At 47.9% G+C, this 19,999-nt stretch overlaps 1 protein-coding gene across 1 annotated transcript; it reads left to right on the plus strand.

Moving 5' to 3' along the window:
* Positions 1–7,247: 7,247 nt before the first annotated feature.
* LOC116622461 (sialic acid-binding Ig-like lectin 13) lies at positions 7,248–16,846 on the plus strand. The gene is made up of 7 exons (XM_032388932.1): positions 7,248–7,692; positions 7,895–8,173; positions 8,402–8,449; positions 9,319–9,576; positions 10,234–10,330; positions 10,659–10,836; positions 16,670–16,846. The coding sequence occupies exons 1-7, from the start codon at positions 7,248–7,250 to the stop codon at positions 16,844–16,846; spliced, it is 1,482 nt and encodes a 493-aa protein (XP_032244823.1).
* The last annotated feature ends 3,153 nt before the right edge of the window (positions 16,847–19,999 follow it).

Consider the following 19,999-nt stretch of genomic DNA (forward strand, 5'->3'; position numbering starts at 1 on the left):
TCCTTTTCATACCCACTGCCTTCCTCTTGTGGTTCATTGTTTTTTTAAAATCATTCTTGCCATACCGAGAGACCCTGGTGACCAGACTGTCCCAGGACAGTGCCTGGCATTTATGCTTTGAGATAGGTCTCTGCTGCTGGTAGTGGTGCTATAGTCCATGCTGTAGGAAGGTGAATGGACCAGGAGCCAGAGGAGTCTAGGGCAGGGAGTGAGGGTGGAGCCTGAGTCTCTCTTCAGTGGCTTTGGTGCAGGGTCCAGAATATGAATTTGAAGTGCAGAAATTGGGGACATGGATCTCCACCCACCCCCTACCCCCCAGTTACCTGGGTCAGGACTCCTTGACTTACTCCATATGCCTTCTTTTCTCCACCCCCAACCCCAAGTCAGTGAGTCCTGTAAGCTTCACCTCCTGAAAATGTCCCAAATTGCTCCCTTCCTCATCCCCTCTTTATCCCATCCTCTCCCCTTCACCCATACGGCTGTGACAATTGCTCCTTCTTCGTCCCCACCTTCCTGGTCTCCAGTGGCTCCCCTCAAGTCTGTGTCCCACATAGCACAGGCCCAGAAAGGTTTCCCTGCCCCCAGAGCCCACCCCACCTCTTCCCTGCTCAGAGCCCTGAGTAGCTCCCTTGCACCTCAGGGTAAGTTCCTCAGCTCATCAGGTGCAGAAACTTCCCTGCCCTCCCCAGCAGGCTCCAGAGATATTTGTCATTCCTTTCATCTACAAGGCTCAGTGCCTTTGCTTGTCACTCCTCCAACTGAGGAGCCTTCCTCCACATGTTAATATGACAGTTCTTCTCCTCCTTCCAGGCTCAGCTCAGCCTCTTTCCCTCCAGGTCTTTCAGCCACTCTCGACTCCTGGATTTATGTGTATATGAGCATGGGTTAAATAGTCATGCATCCTTTGCATCTGAGTGGGAGGTAGGAGAGACACACCTCTCAGCTCCACTATCCCTGTCTACCCCCCAATGGATCCTGGGCTTTGTGGCTGATAGCAACCCCCTGCCATGCTGAGCTGGTTCTGGGAGGGAAAAGCCCTAAGCCCCTTCCAGCCCTCAGCACCTGGGGTCCTGGAGCTGCCCCATGTAGGTGTTGAGGATGAAGGGGAATTCACCTGCCAGGCTCAGCACCTGCTGGGCTCCCAGCACATTTCCTTCAGCCTCTCTGTGCAGAGTGAGTTGTAATACAGTTTCTGGGGGTGGTCAGTCTGGTCAGGTGTTTGGGATGTAGAAGGGACTGGGGTCTGGGGAACTTCATCCTCTGGATCCCCTTCCGCAGGAACCTCCTCTTATTGCAACTGGGTGCCTGAGAAGCAGGAGGGCTCCTGGCCGCTGGTCCTCACCCTGATCAGAGGGGTCCTCAAGGGGGCTGGCTTCCTCCTCACCTATGGCCTCACCTGGATCTACTACACCAAGTGAGTGGGCCTGTCCCTCTCCAGGGAAGTCTGGTGATTGGCTCCTGAGTTCCAGGTGGTGCTGAGCTGTCCCACCCTGCCTGGAGTTAGAACTAAAGTGGTAGCTCTCTGATCTGAGACCCGTGTTGGTTCTGCAGGTGTGGAGACCCCCAGGGAGTGGGGCTGAGAGGCCTGACTGAGCCTCCTTCCTTCTCAAGACAGGACTGAGGTGTGGACCTGGAGCCCAGGGGGACAGATATGGGACATCATGTCAGCTTCTTCCTGGAAACACTTGGCCCACACACCCTGTAACAGCTCCTTTGTGTTCTATCTGCCCCACTCCCCATTTACCCACCTCCTCTCCCATCCTTGTTCCCTCCTGTCCCAGTCTCTGTCCTCTGATGGAGGGACTAGCCTTTGGGGTCTTGTCTTCCCACCACTCAAGAGTCCCCTTGTTAACACTATACAGTGTTTAACTAAGAATTTGGTTTCTATTTTACACCAGATTTGTCACCTTCCCCCCTAAATTTGTACCTTTAATGGTCTGCATTCCACAAGCATTTATTTATCACCCACTGTAGGCAGAGTAAAGCCCAACATTCTCAGAGGTTACAACTGTGAATGAGGGCCATGCTGCGTTTCGTGACAGGAACCCTTATCAACAGCAGTACTAGATGATCAGTGGCCCCAGCCTGTCACCTCCACTCCAGCTGCCGCTCCAACCCAACGTCCCCAGGGCAGCCAGAGAGAACACCTGAAAACACAAATCTGACCATTTCACTCCCTGACTCTCTAGCTTTAGACCCTTCAGTGGCTTCTATTTCTCATGGAAATAATGAGAAAGTAGGAAATACGGCTCATGAGATCTGGCTTAGTATGTCTGTCCCCCTTTTAACTGTATGAGGCAGGGTTCTCCAGACAAACAGAACCAAACAGAGATTTACTTACTATGAAGAACTAGCTCAATTATGGAGGCTGAGAGCTCCCACAATATGCCACCTGAAAGCTGGGGACCCAGGAAAGCCAGGGGTGTAATTCCAGTCTGAGTCCCAAGGCCTGAGAACCAGGGGAGCTGATGCTGCAAATCCCAGTCCAAGGGCAGGAGAAGATCAATGTCGCAGCTCACAGCAGGCAGGAAGGGAATGAGTCTGCTCTTCCACTGCTTTTTGTTCTTTTCAGGCCCTCAGCGGATTGGATGGTGCCCACTGGCATCTGGGAGGGTTAGCTACTTTACTGAGTCCACTGATTCAAATGCTAATCTCATGTGTAAATACCCTCACGGACACACCCGGAAATAATGTTTAATCTGGGCATCCCATGGCCCATGGTAAGTTGACACATAAAATTAATCATCACCCTGGCCTAGGAAACCAATGTTCACCATATACACACAGACAGACAGAAAGACCCAGCTGGGCATTGGTCATTCTGAGTCCTGAGATGGTGGGCCATATCCTGTCCTTTGCTCAGGGAAGATGGGGTCCTGTGAGCAGGCAAATGGCCCCAGTTGTCAGGTCAAAGAGACCCTGGGACAATGTCTTAGTAGGAGAGAAATGCTAGGGACACAGTTTCCCTGGATCCTTTCCACGTCACTGTAAACTTCTCTCTGGGCCACCTGTGTCTGATGACATGAAGGAGCAAATCTACAAACTGGCCAAGAAGGGCCTGACTCCCCCACAAATCGGCGTGATCCTAAGTGACTCCCCTGGTGTTGCACAGGTGTGTTTTGTGACAGGCAATAAAATCTTAAGAATTCTTAAGTCCAAAGGACTTGCTCCTGATCTTCCTGAGGATCTCTACCATTTGATTAAGAAAGCTGTTGTTGTTCAAAAGCATCTTGAGAGGAAGAGAAAGGATGAAGATGCTAAATTCTGACTGATTCTGATCCAGAGCCGTATTCACCGCTTGGCTTGATATTATGAGACCAAATGAGTCCCCCCTCCCCCCAATTGGAAATACGAGTCATCCACGGCCTCTGCCCTGGTTGCATAAATTTCACTATGTACTCAAACAATAAAATCATTGTCTAACTAGGAAAAAAAACCTGGAAGCAAAAGGGGAAGGGGATTCTTGGAAATGTAGTCCTCAGGTCAAATGAAGGCCTCAGATCACCATTTAAGAACCATCCTTGAAATACAGTAAGTAGGAAAATTCATCAGGCCAGTAAATCTCCCGTTACCTTTTCCCTATTAGCTATGACTTGTGCGGGCTACTGTTCTGGTTATCTATTGCTGCGCATCAAACCACCCTATGACCTGGTAGCCTGAACTTTTATTCTGTTTCACAGTGCTGGTGCTATAAATTGGCCAGAGCCCAGCCGGGCAGTTGCACTGCTAGCTTGCTTTTGTGTCGGTGGCTGAGATTTTGGGGCTGGGTGTCTGACCCTCAGGGTTCCTCTATGTAGCCTTTCTCTCCATCAGGGTCCCCGGATTGCTTACACAGATGCCCAGGAATCTGCAAGGCAGGAGTGGAAACTACCAGGACTTCTTAATGTATGAGTCTTGGAACAACTTGTCCTCCACATTCTGTTGATCAAAGCAGTCGTGGGCCCAACCTTGATTCAAGAGGAGGAGATAATAATAAACTCTATTTCCTAATGAGAGGAGCTTCATGTTTGTATAAAGGAGGGGTGGGGTTGTTTGGGGGTTGTCCTTGGAGGCTAGTTCCTACAGCTACTCATCTGTCTTAAGTGTTGGCTGCCTTCTCTAGGGGGATTACCCCTCTCTGTCAGGGATGTTCAGAAAATGAAATGGAACCAGATATGTAAAAGGGCAACACAGAACCTTCATTTTTCCCTGCGCTTGGACCAGTGACAATAGCCTGGCATTATCCGTAGAACATTTCTGAGGGTGGATAGAAGGATAAGGAAGAGAGACTCAGGTCTTCTCTTTCCCCTGAGTTTCCCCTCCCAGGTAGAGCCGAGCCCTCCCCAGCACATCGGACAGGCTGACTGCCCTGACTCCAGACCTAGGATCCCTGTTCTGTGTGATCGGATGTCAGCCTTGCCCTCTGAATCAGCACCACGGACAGCACCATCGCGTTTTCGGAGGGATCCTGCGCAGAGAAAGCGCCCCCTATGGGTGGTGGCCCCACCGCTGCTGGGGCAGAGGTGATGTTGGTCACACAGTACAAAACTTGGTACCTGGAGGAAGATTTCCAGCACAGTGGAAGACTGAGTGGGATTGAGAACACAATACCTGAGAGTCCAGAAATTCTCAGGGTACCAAGATCACCTGTGGAATTCACATCCCTTGAGTTGCCTGAAACTCCCTACCATGTCTACTTGTCCCTGAGAACTCACCTTGCAGAACTCACCTTGCAGTCCAGAAGAGCAAGAGCCCCACGCATCCCCAGCCTGTGCCTCTCCCCTCCCAATCATCTACCCTATGTCATTGGAATTGTCAGATAATCTGTCTCTCAACCAGATATTGCTCCCCTCAAAGAAAAGGGCTAGATCTTTCATACTCACCCCCTTACTGGAAACCTGAAGACACAATGTAGATGGTTGTTGAATGAATGAATGAAATTTCCTCTCTCACCCCATGGGAAGAGTTAATAATTCTTCCCTGTCAGATTAACATAAGCTACCCAACTCCCAGCTCAATGAATCCTGGGCTGACAAAGATTGATGAAGGGGGTCCCTGTGTAGACAGTGGTGCATAAGACAGGGCACCTGTATGATTTGAGCAATTCATTTGCCCACTCTGGACTTCAGTGTCTTTTGAAAGTCGGAAAAGTGGGGCTAGAAGGCCTCCCAGCGCTGACGGCCTGTGGGTTATATTTCTCTTTTGCATACAGCTAGATTCTCTGTGGCTTCCCTGTGTTGTCTCTCCTCATTCTTTTTTTTTTTTTTTTTACAAACTGGGGACCACGGAAACAGACTGTGCATGGCCCAGCCCTTTTGACCCCAGAGATGCTCCAATTGACCCTGCTGGGAGAGAATGGGTTTTCCAGGAAAGGGGGCCAGGGAGGGGAATGGGGCTGCAGGGGGGACACACGGCTGCAAATGCAGGAATTGTTGATGGTGTGGGAGTGCATATGCATTCTCAAATCCTGCCCCTTCCCTTCTCAGTGACCCCAGCGCTGACTGTACCCTTCGTGATGGGTAATGGTTCTGGGAAGGGGTAATATGGGATGGGCAGATTCATGAAGTTAAATAGAAGAAAACAGAGTGTAATTTTTTCTATGCATACAAAGTCTTAAGAAAAACACGTACAAGGCCAAAGTATTAAAGGCAGCATGCTTGGGTGATAAAACTATGAAGAAAAGCAAGGGAACAATTAGCATTAAAGTGACTCTCGGGGCTCCTTTGGGGGGAGTGGGGTGTGCAATAGGGATGGGGACCCAGGGGGGAGGTCCAAGATGCCTGCAAAGCTCTATTTCTATATTGTGATGAATCACTGAGTTGTTTTTGTGGGCATCCTTCTTTGTGTGTATCTTATATTTTCCCCCCCAAAAATGTGTCAAAAGAACCAACATCGGTAGAAGAGGGTACCACCTACCAGGATTCCCAGAACCTTCTCCCAACCCCCAGACACATAGTTAAAACTAACCTTCTGGGGGCGCCTGGGTGGCTTAGTCGTTAAGCATCTGCCTTCGGCTCAGGTCATGATCCCAGGGTCCTGGGATCGAGCCCTGCATCGGGCTCCCTGCTCGGCAGGAAGCCTGCTTCTCCCTCTCCCACTCCCCCACTGCTTGTGTTCCTTCTCTCGCTATGTCTCTCTCTGTCAAATAAATAAATAAAATAAAATCAAAACAAAACAAAACAAAAAACTAACCTTCTGTGAATTCAAGGGCACATCTCTTCTCTCACAAAATCCCTACCATCTTGAGGGTGGATGACACCTAGCTGGTGTTCCTCACTCCGTGTCCCCTGCACACCCGACTCCTGGGAGCAGACCCTGCATTGGCAAAGCGCCAGAGGTTGCCAGACCCTGCATGCTCTGGAGCAATGAAGAGAAGCATGGCCCCGTGAGATACCAGCGGTGAAGAAATCATCCTGGTGCCAGATGGCCACGACGAAGGGGGAAAGCGGACATTTCTATCCCTTTCGAAATCTGCCCCTTCTCTTCTGCACTTCTCACATACCAACCCCGCTTACAATAACAGCCTCAGGTTCCCTCTCCTTTGAGTCGGGTTCCCCTCAACATCCTTGGAGTCTTCGTTTGCACGGCCTGAGTGTCCCCTCTGCCCAAGCTTTCTGTAACAACCTCCAACCTGGGGGGACAGCAGCCCCTCACTCTGCCTCTGCCCCCTGTCACAGGGAGCTCCAGGCGCTGGACACTTGCTGTCTCCCCACTGGACAGTGACTCTTGGGTCAGTGGCCGGGGCTAGTGTGTGACCTCATGAGCAGGGAGGGGATGCCCACTGTGTGGATGCCAAGGGAGGGAAAACAGTCGGCCTCCTCACACTCCCAGCCCTGGCCTCCCCCATCTCTTGCATCCCTGTGACTTCCACAGACATGTATAGCCTGCGATTCAGGGGGTCTGGCCAGAAGGGACCCGTTTTCAGTTTGCAGAAAACATCTCCAGAGGGAGGCTGTATCAGCAGGGAGGTGGGCGATGGGGCTCGAGCCCTGCACAGGGGGTGAATTTAGCTCCCTGAGGGCTCTCACCCTCTCTGGCCTCTAGGGTCCCCAGGAGTGGACATGTGGTGGCAGATGGCTGATGCCCAATGGCTGTCCTGGCCCTGACAGCATCTGGGTGTGAGGTTCCTCCTCTAAGGAGGGTCACTGTTCTGACATCACTTGCATCTTCCTGTCGGGGCTTCCTCTGAATCTTGCAACTTTTAGTTCCTGAGAGACCAACCCTGAGAAACAGACACCCTGGGGACCCTGGCACTGCCAAGCCCGGACATGCTCCTGCTGCTATTGGCCCTGCTCTGGAGGAGGGAGGGGGCTGATGGCCAGAGGTGGTCTGAGAGGAGGGTCCAGGGGCATTACAGCCTGCAAGTGCGCGGCTTGGTGGCCGTGCAGGAGGGCCTATGTGTGCTCGTGCCCTGCAGCTTCTTGCACCCCCAGGACCAAGGGTCTGACTTTACCTCAGCTCTCGGCTACTGGTTCCGGGAAGGGGCCAATGTACACCAGGATGCTCCAGTGGCCACAAACAACCCAGGTCGTAAAGTGCAGGAGGAGACCCAGGGCCGATTCTACCTCCTTGGGGACCCCTGGGCCTACAACTGCTCCCTGGACATCAGAGATGCACAGAGAAGGGACTCGGGGACATACTTCTTTAGGGTGGAGAGAGGGCCTTATGTGAACTACAATTACGGACAGAACCAGCTCTCCGTGCGTGTGACGGGTAAGGAGCAGACTCCAGGTGAGGCCACAGGGGAAGGATGGGGGTCCCAGCGCAGGGCTGGGATGGAACTCCCCTCCTGGGAGGGATTGGGGGTAACCCATGTCAGGACTCAGAGGCAGGAGCTGAACCAAACCCTGAGACTTCTCTCGGGGCCTCCCCTTGACCCTCCTTCTGATTCTCGTGTCTCCCCATCTCCTCACAGCCTTGACCCACACACCTGACATCCTCATCCCAGGGACCCTGGAGTCTGGCCGCCCCGGGAACCTGACCTGCTCTGTGCCCTGGGCCTGTGAGCGGGGCACGCCCCCCATCTTCTCCTGGACGTCAGTGGCCCTCACCTCCCTGGACCCCAGGACCCACCTTTCCTCGGTGCTCACCCTCATCCCACGGCCCCAGGACCATGGCATGCCCCTCACCTGTCAAGTGACCTTGCCTGGGGCCAGAGTGACCACAATGAGGACCATCCACCTCAATGTGTCCTGTGAGAGCCAGGCCAGGACCCCCTGGGTCCCTGATGGGGTCCTGAGGGCAGTGGGGTGGGGGGTCAGGGCCTGGGACATTGAATGCTGGTCCCAAAATCCAGGCTGGGGGAGGGTTAGGAGAACACCTGTCTCCACTCTTTCCCCATTTATGCAGCTCCTGGGGACAGAAGGCCAATGTCCACCAGCCTTCCCCATTAACATGAATCCGCCATGTCTTTCTGTCCCAGACTCTCCGCAGAACTTGACAGTAACTGTCTCCCAAGGAAATGGCACAGGTAGGATGGAGCTTCCTCCTGGGGTGTGGGGAGCAAGGGCAGGGCCGGGTCCCCCTTGTGGGTGAACCCAGGGGTTATCCCCCTCCCCAGCCTCCATGGCTCTGTGAGCAGCAGTCCCCTTCAGCCGCCTCCTCCCCCACCTTCCGCACTCTATCCCCCCCCCCCCATTATCAGGAGAAGAGAACAGGGCAACATGCACCCAGCAGATCTGTCCCTTGTCATGCATCTCCTGATGACTCCTCCTGGCCCATCTTTTATTCTCCCTAATAATTGCTTATTTATGTACTTCTGAACAGGTAATATATTCACATAGACAGACTTTCAAAATGCACAGCAGAATTTGTCTTCAGATACCCAGTCCCCTCCTGGGAAGTGACCCGTGTCCATAGACTGCTCTGAGCCTTGGTGTGTTTGCCTAGGGGATCTGAGGGTCCTCTGATATCAGTAGTACAGACTGCCCTCGATCTTCTCCTAGACTGTGGAGTTGATCCATCCCGTGGATGGATTCTGATTCTATGTGTGTCTTCTCCTAATGGGAAATCACAGCATTCATTTTATTCTATTAGCCAAAATGCTGCAATGAGTGATCTTGTGTCTCCTTTCACAACTGTGTGTATGTATGTCTGTGGGATAAACTCCTAAAAGCAAAATGGAGCTTTTATGTTCTTTCCAAGTTGAAATATGTGGCCAGTTGTCCTGAATGGAGGGTGGACAAGTGTGCATTCCCACCAACAAGGGGAAAAAAGCATGCTTTTTCCTGCACTTCAACCTACTTCTGTTTCTCTGTCCCCTCATCCAGTCTGTTTTCAAGTCCTTCTGCTTTCTCTCCACCTTTTTGTCTCTCTAACCCTCTGTCTCTTTTTCTCCAGCACCCACAACCCTGGAGAACGGCTCGTCTCTTTCAGTCCTGGAGGACCAGTCCCTGCTCCTGGTCTGTGTTGTCAACAGCAACCCCCCTGCCAGGCTGAGCTGGGCCCAGGGGAGCCTGACCCTGTGCTCCTCAAATCCCTTGAACCCTGGGGTGTTGGAGCTGCCTCAAATACAGGAGAAAGATGAAGGGGAATTCACCTGCCGAGCTCAGAACCTGGTGGGCTCCCAGCATGTCTCCCTGAGGCTCTCCCTGCAGAGTGAGTGCACCTGTGGTGGGGGGGGGCTGGAGGAGAACAACAGCACCACCCCCAGGACCCCCAGAAACCCCTGAGCCTTACCGGGGAGCTCAGCTCTGGTCTGTGCTCCCCTGTGAGGCCAAGATATTCCCTGCCACCTATAGTCTCACTGTCCTCTTCCTGCCAGATCAGGGCGGTAGGGTGGGGTGAAGGCTGGGAGGGGAAGCCAGGGGGAAGGACGTGGGTCTTGAAAGAGAGGGGCTGGGGCCTGCACAGGTGTGTCCGGGGACACAGATCCTTGATTTGTGGGGCAGGGAGGAAGGTGAGGCAAGTGAAATGCTCACCATGAGCACAAAAATTTAAGGAGAAGCCAAAAAACCTTAGTAATGAGAAGTAATACTGCAATGCAGTGTTTTTTTAAAATATAAATGAATGCAAAATAAATATTACCATGAACGAAATACCTGCATTTTAAATAAAGACAGGCTGCAATCCAGCCCCCCACCCCCGCCCCCGTATGCCTCCCTCACCCGGCCCTAATCCCTTCCCCAAGACCCAGGTGCCCCTGTTTGGAGTCTGGCGGAGGGGCTGGAAAACAGGAATCTGGGGTCCTACAGGCAGTGGGAGAAGGTACCGAGTTCTTGGAGAGGAATGACCAATAATCCAACCTGTCTGCAGGAAAAGCATGGCCTTTTTCAGAGAGGATGCTGGGGGCAGCTGGGGGAGCAGGTGTTATGGCTCTGCTCTTCCTGTTTCTCTCCATCATCATCATCACGTGAGCACTGACCCTGGGGTTGGAGGGATTGTCCTGGGGTGGAAAGGGCAGGCGGGCACAGATTGGAGGGACCTGGATGGGTCAAGACCCTGAAGCAAGGGCAAGAAGGAAGTCGATGGCACCTGGGTGAGTCTTTCACAGAACTCTGGCCTCACTGTGCAGGATGGGGAAGCCTGCGTTCTCAACACTGGGGTCTCCAGAACGGGACCACCGTTCTCCTACCTCCATCACCCTTCCAGCCCCTTAAGAGAGAACAGAGGAGGGAGTTAGTCTGCTTACAGCACCCTGAGCTGTCCAGACTGAAAGGCTCTCTGGTCTCTTCTCTCAGAGTGAGGTCCTGCAGGAAGAAAGCCACAAGGCCAGCAGTTGGCATCAGGAATATGGGCATGGAAGGTGCAAGTGTTGTCACAAGGTCAGTCTCTCAGGTGAGTGACCTGGGCATCTTGCCTTTGAGCATCCTTCCTGGACACCTCCCCCCAGGATGGCCCCCAGGATTGCTCCGTTCAGCATGGCCAAAGTTGCTCTCCTTATCTCCTCCTCCTCCTTAAGGATTCCCCATCTTTGTGACAGCACAACCACCCCCTCTTCTTTCTTTCAGGCCAGGCATGGAGGAGTCACCTTCTCTCTGTCCTCCCTTTCTTCTCCTACAGCCCCAAATTCACCATGTCTTGTCTATTTTTCCTCTTAAGGAGAGCTAGCATCAGCCCCCCCCATTTGACTCCCATCATTGCCAAAGCTTCAGAATCTTTTCCCTGGACCCCCTCACCTCCTTGCCTCTCACCTCCCTTGTCCTATGCTAAGCAGTCATCTAAAAACCAACAGTATCCAGTTCCTCTGCATTTGAACTGCTTGCCTTTGTTGTCTAGACGAGAGGTTGGCAACTTTTTCTAATCTAAGGCCAGATAGGTATTTTTGGCTTTGCAGGCATTACAGTCTATTGTAAGCACTCAACTCTGTTGTTGTCGAGTAAAAGCAGCCACAGACCATATGTAAATGAACGAGCACAGATGTGTTCCAATAAAACTTTTTTACAGACGCAGGCAGTGGGCCGTATTTGATCCATGGGCTATGGTTTGTGGACCCCTCACCCAGAGAATAGAGTCCAAACTCCTTACCCTATAGCCCTGCATATTCCAACCTCTCAAGCACACCTACTTCTCCAAAAGGACTAGGATTAGGGTGGAGTGAGGGAGGAACTTGTCCCAGATGCAAAACTTAAGGTGGTGCTCAAAAATCTCAGTAATCCAGATAAATAATGTTTTAATATACTATTTTAAAAATCAAAATTAAGGCAAAAAATCCATGATGAGGAAAATACAAAAAACCTAAACAATGACAGGATCAGTAGACTAGGGTTAGTTAAAAATTATTTTAGATCATAAATGAGTCTAGAGAAATTGTCAAACATGGCAGCATTCTCAAATAAAAATGAGAGAAGCAGAGAAGTTGATTTTAAAAAAACGTCCTCTCTACGTTTGCTTCCAGTAAAACCAGAAAAGCAAAATTATCAAAAATTCTGGTTTGGGTATAAATAAAATCTTTAAACTGAAAGTAATGTTTTATTACATGCACTCTTTAAGTTTGCAGTAATATTTCAATTATTTTAATGTTGTGAAAAAATAACCTTTAAAAATATACAAAAACATTTTTTAGGGGCACACATGTTTTCTTCGGTCTCAAGCTCCAAATGGTTCAGAAAGTCACTCTTACTTTCTACTCCATCCACTCCTCTGAACAAGGTTATTTGTGTCTCTGGGTCTTTGCATGGGCTGTTCCTTTCTCCTCAAATGCTTTTCCTTCCCATTTCCACTTCTTCATTCCTGTTCAACCTTCATGCTCCAATGTAAATGTTACACTTTTCATCCATTTATATTCAGAGTGTGACTGGAAGCCTTTGGAGGATTTTGAGCAAAGTACCGTGCATGCTTTCATTCATTAATTCGTTCAGGAAATGTTACTGAGCACCTGCCAAGTGACGGGCATTCAACTGCCAAAGATTCATCTATGAAAAAGAAATTTGGGGAGCTTGGGTGGCTCAGAGGGTTAAGCATCTGCCTTCAGTTCAGGTCACGATCCCAGGGTCCTAGGATCGAGCCCCACATCGCGCTCCCTGCTTCTCCCTTTCCCTCTGCCATTCCCCCCACTTGTGCTCTCTAGCTTTCTCTATCTGTCAAATAAATAAAATCCTAAAAACAAAAAAAGAAAAAAAATTTCATCTTGGGCTCAATAAGTTTAGTCCAGACAGAGGGATACAACCAACTAATCAAACAAACAACCAAACAACAAATAAGTGACTACAATGTGAAGGATAGACATGTACTTTGGGGAAAATGCAGGGCACAGAGACTGGGAATGCTGGGGAGGTGGCTCATATTTTTGTTGTTCTTTATGTATTGTGGTGAATTTACCACCCAGCCATCTTTAAATGCACAGTTGTGCAACAGAGTTCCAGAACATTTTCATCTTGCAAAACAAATTCTATAAGTACCCATTGAACAACAACTACCCACTTCCCCTGCCACTCCAACCCCTGGCAACCACCATTCTATTTTCTGTTTCTGTAGGTTCAATGACTTTAGATACCTCACATAAGTGGAATCATGCAGTTTTTGTCTTTTTGTGACTGGCTTATTTCACTTAGCGTTATGTCCTCTAAGCTTATCCATGTTGTAGCCTGTGACAGGATGTCTTTCTTTCTAAAGATTTATTTATTTTTTATTTGAGAGAGAGAGCGAAAGAGCATGCAAGAGGGGGGAGGGACAGAGGAAGAGGGAGAGAGAGAATCTTAAGCATACTCCCCACTGAGCATGGAGCCCAATACGAGGTTCAACCCCATGACCCTGAGATCATGACCTGAGCTGAAATCAAGAGTCAGACACTCAACCAACTGAGCTACCCAGGTGCCCCAGGATGTCCTTCTTTCTAAAGACTGAATAATATCCTGTTGTTTGTATACAACACATTTTCTTTATCCATTCATCTACTGATGGATATTAAGGTTACTTCCATCTCTAGCTATTGTAAATAATGCTGTGATGAACATAGGTATATAAATATCTTTTTGAGAGCCTCCTTTCAAATTTTTTTGATAAATACTCGTAAGTGGAATTGCTGGATCATGGGAGTTTTCATTTTAATTTTTTTGAGAAACCACCATACTGTCTTCCCCAGTGGCTGCACCATTTTACTTTCCCACCAACAATACACAAGGGTTCATTTTTTTCTACATCCTCACCAACACTTGCTTTTTTTTTTTGCCTTTTTAAAAAAGATTTTATTTATTTATTTGAGAGAGAGAGCACTAGTGGAGGAGGAGAGGCAGAGGGAGAGAGAGAGAGAAGCAGATTCCTGTTGAGTGCAGAGCCTGACACGGGGCTCGATCCCAGGATCCTGAGATCATGACCTGAGCCGAAGGCAGATGCTTAACCTACTGAGCCATCAGGTGCCCCTGTTTTTTGCTTTTTATAGTGGACATCCTCATGGGTGTGAGATGATATCTCATTGTAGTTTTGATTTGCATTTCTCTAATGATTAGCAATGGAGAGTGTCTTGCATAGGCTTATTAGCTATTTGTGTATCTTCTTTGGAGAAATGTCTAATTCAAGGTTTTTTACCCACTTAAAAAACTGGGTTGTTTGTTTTTGTTGTTGTTGTTGAGTTGTAGAAGTTCTTTTTTTTTAAAGATTTTATTTATTTATTTGACAGAGATACTTGGAGGGAACACAAGAAGGGGGAGTGGGAGAGGGAGAAGCAGGCCCCCCGCCGAGCAGGGAGGGAACACAAGAAGGGGGAGTGGGAGAGGGAGAAGAGAGGGAACACAAGAGAGGGAACACAAGAAGGGGGAGTGGGAGAGGGAGAAGCAGGCCCCCCGCCGAGCAGGGAGCCCGATGCGGGGCTCGATCCCAGGACCCTGGGACCACAACCTGAGCCGAAGGCAGATGCTTAACCATCTGAGCCACCCAGGTGCCCCGAGTTGTAGAAGTTCTTTATACATTCTGGATATTAACATCTTTTCAGATATATGATTTGCAAACATTCTCTGCCATTACATAGGTTGGTTTTTGGTTTTTGTTAGTGATGATTAAGCGAAGACATGAAGGAGCCTCAAGACTTCGCAATCTATTGTGACCAAAGAGCACTCTGGGCAGAAGAAATAGCAGGTGCAAATGCTCAGAAACAGGATGTAGACCAGTGAGTGGAGGACCAGCAGGAAGTTTGTGTAATTAGACAGAGGGAGGCAAGTGCCAACAGGCAGGAAATGAGTTTGGAGAAGCCAGGGTATGTGTAAATCATGTCTGCACACGTAGTCCACTGTGGGCATCTGGAGATATTTGAGCAGAGGAAGGACATGATCCAGCTTTCATTTTCACAGATCCCTCTGCCTGCTGTGTGTAAGAAGAGACTGTGTGTAGCAGGGAAGTTAGAAAGGCGGCTGGAGGAACATTCCGGGCAGGAGATGATGGTGACCAGAACCAGGATGGCATGAGGGTGGGGCATGATTGCATTCCAGATGAAGTCTGAAGTTAAAACTAATGGGAATTGCTAATGGATTGAGGGTGGGATAAGAGTGACAGAAAGGGGTCCAGGATGACTCCTAGATTTTTGCACTGAGCAGCTAGAAGAATGGAGGCATCAATCATTATGCTTGAGAAGATTGTAGGAGGAAGAGATTTGGGGGAGAAAAGGAGAAGTTCAGTTTGAATATGTTTTGTGTGCGTTTTGGACACAAAAGAGAATGGGGATTTTAACTACACCATCAGATCAAAGTCCACAGTTCAAGAAAGGGAATGGACTGGTGGGTAAGGCTTTGGGAGCCACTAGCCTATAGATGACATGAAGCCAATAGAGTGAATAAGGTCACAAAGTGAAGTTGAAGAATCAGAGTCTGGGGCCCCTCTCATACTTAGGGGTCAGGAAATGGAGAGCAACCAGCAAAGTGGCTGCCAGGGCAGTTGATGAATATCTTGTGGTTAAGAAAAGAAAGGCTTTTATTTAGGGAAGACACGCAACAGGGTCACCTGCTGTTGCAAAGTCCAGAGAGGTGGGGAGTGAAAAGGAACCATTTAGATTTCACTAAGCAGAGGTCTCGATAACTACAGTGTCAGGAAGGGGTTGTGTGTGTGTATCTTATGTTGAATAATCAAGAGAGAACGGAGGAGCAAAAACATGAACTGTTTTGTTAAAGTGTTCTCTTTTTGAGGGGGCAACAGAAACAGATGCCCCCCCCGGGCCACACCAGCTGCTCTGCAGTAATGAGCTCCTACACATTTAGTGGCATCCAACAGCATAATTTTATCATCTTACAGTTCCAGAGGTGCCAAGTCCAAAATGGGTTTCACTGGGTTAAAGTCAAGGTGTTGGTAGGCGGGGCTGAATTCCGTGTGGAGGCTCCAGGGGAGGATGCATTTCTTGCCTTTTTCCAGCTTCTGGAGGCGGCTGGATGGCCTTGGTCTCTGTCTTCAAGGCCAGAAGTCTTCAAATCCCTCTCTGCCTCCTTTCATTGTAAAGAGAAAAACCCCCGTGATTACACTGACCACACCCAAATAATCCAGGGCAATCTCCCCATCTCAATATCCTTAATTTAATTCCATCCCCAAAGTCCCTTTTGCCATATAAGGTAACATATTCATAGGTCCCCGGGGATTAGGGCGTGGGCATTTTTGAGGGGCTGTTTTTCTGCCTGTATCACAGGGACATAATTTCTTTGACTGAGTGTCCTTCCACGAAACTGCGAGCTTCCTAAGGACAGGTGCTGTACCCAAATCAAGGCTTTGTAATTCTCTCTCCCTCACCCAGTTCCCATCCATTATATAATAATTCACAATTAGATATTTATTTGTTTAACTTACTCCTTGCCTCCTCCCTGGGTTAAAAAGTAAGCTGCGAGGGGGAAAAAAAGAGTAAGTTGCCAGAGGTCAGGGCCTACGTGTGCTGTGTCCATTATAGTATATACAGTGTCCAGCTCAGGGCCTCGTGCACAGAGGGCCTCAGTAGGACACCAGGCTTTGGGGTCAGGAAGACCTTGGACTGGACCCTAGTTTCACCAGGGATTTTGAGCATGCTACTTCCTTGGTTCACCCTCCATTTTCGTAGTGATAAAATGAGGACAACAATAACATCTTCCTGATGGGGTTGTTGTGGGAAGTTAATGAGATTCACAAGCGCCAAATGAAGTGCTACGTATTAAATATTTGAGGACAGTATGAATGGAGGAGATTCAACAAAAATGTGCACGGGATGAATGGATGAATGAGTTCATGGGCTTCCCTCCCAGGTACTCTCTGCCTTATCCTGTCCCCACCGATCTGCTCTGACTCCCTTTTCTCTCCCTCCACTCAGGGTCCCCTGATTGAATCCTGGGCAAGCAGCCTTCCCCCAGATGCAGCTACCCCCTCCTCATGGGAGGAAGAAGAGCTCCATTATGCATCCCTCAGCTTTCATGGGACAGAGCCTTGGGGCTGGCAGGAACAGGTGGCTACTGGTATCGAGTACTCGGAGATCAAGATTCACAAGTGAGAGCCTGCTGAGACCCAGCCCTGGATTGAGGGATCTTGGCCCCTGAGGGGCAAAGAAAAGGCCAGAGGCTGATTCCTGTAGAATTAAAAGGCCTGCAGGTGATGAGCTGTAAGTACAGTGGAAAGAACATAGGCTTTGGAAACAGAGAGTTTCAAGTGCAAAGCCACACGCCGCCCCTTTACTAAGTAAGCGACAGACCAATCCCTACCTTTCCATGCCTCAGTTTCCTGCTCTGTGAAACAAGGATGAGAAGCCCTAACTGCAAGTTTGTGGTGAGAATTATAGTAGGAAAATCCTGTCAGAGCTCTTGGCACAAAGCATATGCTGACCACATGCTGGATCCCTGCGCTTTGAGCAGCAAAGTCTCCCTGACTCTGGAGGGCTCCAGCAGCAGCCCTCACTCTGGCCTGCTGACACGCCTCCTCCTGGAACACCCTCGCACCAGGCCTTCCTCTGCCTCTGTTCTTGAAAGCCAAGCTCAAGAGGTAGACTTCTGGGTTCAGAAGGGAATCAAACAGTGGGACATGATCTCTCCCCATAGAGACAAACCAAACATATGAGGAAGGTTCCCAAATGTGTAAGTACATACATATGTATGCACACATAAATTGGCAAGTTGGTTCCAGAGTTTACATAGAAATGTGAGGGACCTAGAACAGCAAAAACAGTCTGATAAAAGAGCACAGTTGGAGAAATAAGACTTTACTATAAAGCTAGAGTAATCAAGACACTGTGGTAAGGGACAGAATAGAGTCCATAAATAGAGTGTGTATATATAGTTAATTGAACAGGTCCAAATCTATTCAATTGGGAAAGGATGGACTTCTTATTTTTATTTTTATTTTTTTTAAAGATTTTTAAATTTATTCATTCGAGACACAGAGATACAGAGAGAGAGAGAGAACATGAGCAAGGGGAGAAGCAGAAGGAGGGGGAGAAGCAGGCTCCCCGCTAAGCAGGGAGCCGAATGCGGGGCTCTATCCCAGGACCCTGGGATCATGACCTGAGCTGAAGGCAGACACTTAACCATCTGAGCCACCCAGGTGCCCCAAGGAGGGACTTTTTAACACATGGCGGTAGAATAAGTGGGTCAAGGTTTGGAATCAATGAACCTTGACCCCTTTCTCATGTCACATGCAAAAAATTAGTCTGAGATGAATCATAAACATAAAAGTGAAAACTATAAAGGTTTTATAATTGTGCTGCCCAGTGTGGTAGCTACTAGCTTCGCATGACATTTAAGACGTGCTACACTAGGGGCACCTGGGTGGCTCAGTCATTTAGAGCATCCGACTCTTGGTTTCGGCTAGGATTGCGATCTCAGGGTCCTGGGATAGAGCCCTGCATGTGGCTTGCTCAGTAGGGAGTCTGCTTGTCCCTCTCCCTCTGCTCCTTCCCCACCGCTTGCGCTCTCGCTCTCTGTCTCTCAAATAGATAAGTAAGATAAGTAATTCTTTTTTTTTTTAATATGTGCTACATTTACTGTGCAAAAAAAAGAGATAAAAGATCTCATTAATAATTTTTAATATTGATTACCTGCTGGAATGATAATATTTTAGATATATTGGGTTAAATACACTATTATTCAAAGTAATTTCACCAGTTTCTTTTCACTTTTTTTATTATAGCTACTAGATTTTTGAAATTACATATTTGGCTTGCACTATTTTTCTATCAGACAGAATTGTTCTAGAAGAAAATTTAAGAGAATATCTATGGGTATGCAAAGATTTCTCGTAGGACATCCACAACAGTAAGCATTATATATATTTTTTTCATTAAAAACTTCTGTTCATCAAAATACACGACTAAGAAAATGAAAAGGCAAGCCATAAATTGGAAGAAATATATATAAATATCTATATATATACAGCCCTCAAAAGAGGCTTGAACTTAGAATATATAAAGAATTATTACCAGTTAATAACACAATAACCTAATTTTTAAAATGGGAAAAAAGACTCAATCATATATTTCACAAAAGAAGAGATCCAAATGGCCAGTAGGTACATGAAAGGTGGTCAACACCACTGGACATCAAGGAAATGAAAATTCATCACAATGAGATGCCCTATCACATCTGTTAGAAAGGCTAAAATCAAAAAGCCTGAGCACACCAAATGTTGAGAGGGTGTGGAGGAATTGGAACACTTGTATATTTCTGGTGGGATGTAAATAGTACAACTGTGTGTTCTGTACAACAGTGTGGCGGTTTTGTATACAGTTAAACATAATATACCCACTCTATGACCCGGAAATTCCACCCCTAATTTTTACTCAAGAAGAATGAAAGCAAAGGTCCACACAAACATTTGTATATGAATATTTATAGCAGCATTATTCATAATAACCAAAGGTAGAAACAACTCAAATGCCCATCAACAACAGCAATAACAATAACAACAACAACAACAACAAAATACCCATCAACAAGTGAATGGATAACCAAAGTATTATAGCCAAACAACAGAATACTATTCATCAAAATAAAAGAATGAACAGTTGGCACATGTAAGAACCTGAATGAATTTCAAAAACATGTTGAGTGAAAGAAGCCAGATACAAAAGAATATACTCTATAATTCCGCTTAGATGAAGTTCAAGAACAGATGAAACTAATCTATTGGGACAGAAATTCACAAAAGCAGCTGCCTCTGTTTGGGGGTGTGTGGCTGGGGAATAACTTTAAATGGTGCACAGGGAAACTTTCTGGGGTGCAGAAAACATCCTGTATCTTGATTGGGATAGTAGTTATATGAGTGTATGTATTTATCAAACCTCATTGAATTATACATGTAAGATTTGTGCATTTTACTGTATGTAAATCTACCTTTGACAAAAACATAATAAAAAATTTCAACAATAATGAAAAGGCTTTGGGTAAAATTCAACAGCCATATCTACTTAAGACTGTAAGGTGGGGAGATACAGGTTTAGATATAGAAATAGTATAACGTCCACCTCTGTTGATGTGTATATGCAATGGTTAACTCGGGATGTCCTTGGTTTTCTGTCATTCAAATGAGGTGGTTTTGGAAATATCTGTGAATCTATGCATTTTGACACATAGATACAGTGGTTAAATAAGTGAGCACAGAGACCACGCAAAAAGGCAAGTTCGTGGGCAGAACATATAAAAATGGCACCGAGATG

Source organism: Phoca vitulina, unplaced genomic scaffold (genome assembly GCF_004348235.1).
Source record: "Phoca vitulina isolate PV1807 unplaced genomic scaffold, GSC_HSeal_1.0 scaffold52, whole genome shotgun sequence".
In the NCBI taxonomy this organism is placed as follows: domain Eukaryota; kingdom Metazoa; phylum Chordata; class Mammalia; order Carnivora; family Phocidae; genus Phoca; species Phoca vitulina.

What these genes read in the sequence shown, in the direction of transcription:
- LOC116622461 (XM_032388932.1), top strand. Translation starts at nt 7,248, where the DNA reads ATGCTCCTGCTGCTATTGGCCCTGCTCTGGAGGAGGGAGGGGGCTGAT. An exon ending in GCTCTCCGTGCGTGTGACGG is followed by an intron (nt 7,693 to 7,894) that starts GTAAGGAGCAGA and finishes ATCTCCTCACAG; the next exon opens with CCTTGACCCACACACCTGAC. An exon ending in CTCCCAAGGAAATGGCACAG is followed by an intron (nt 8,450 to 9,318) that starts GTAGGATGGAGC and finishes CTTTTTCTCCAG; the next exon opens with CACCCACAACCCTGGAGAAC.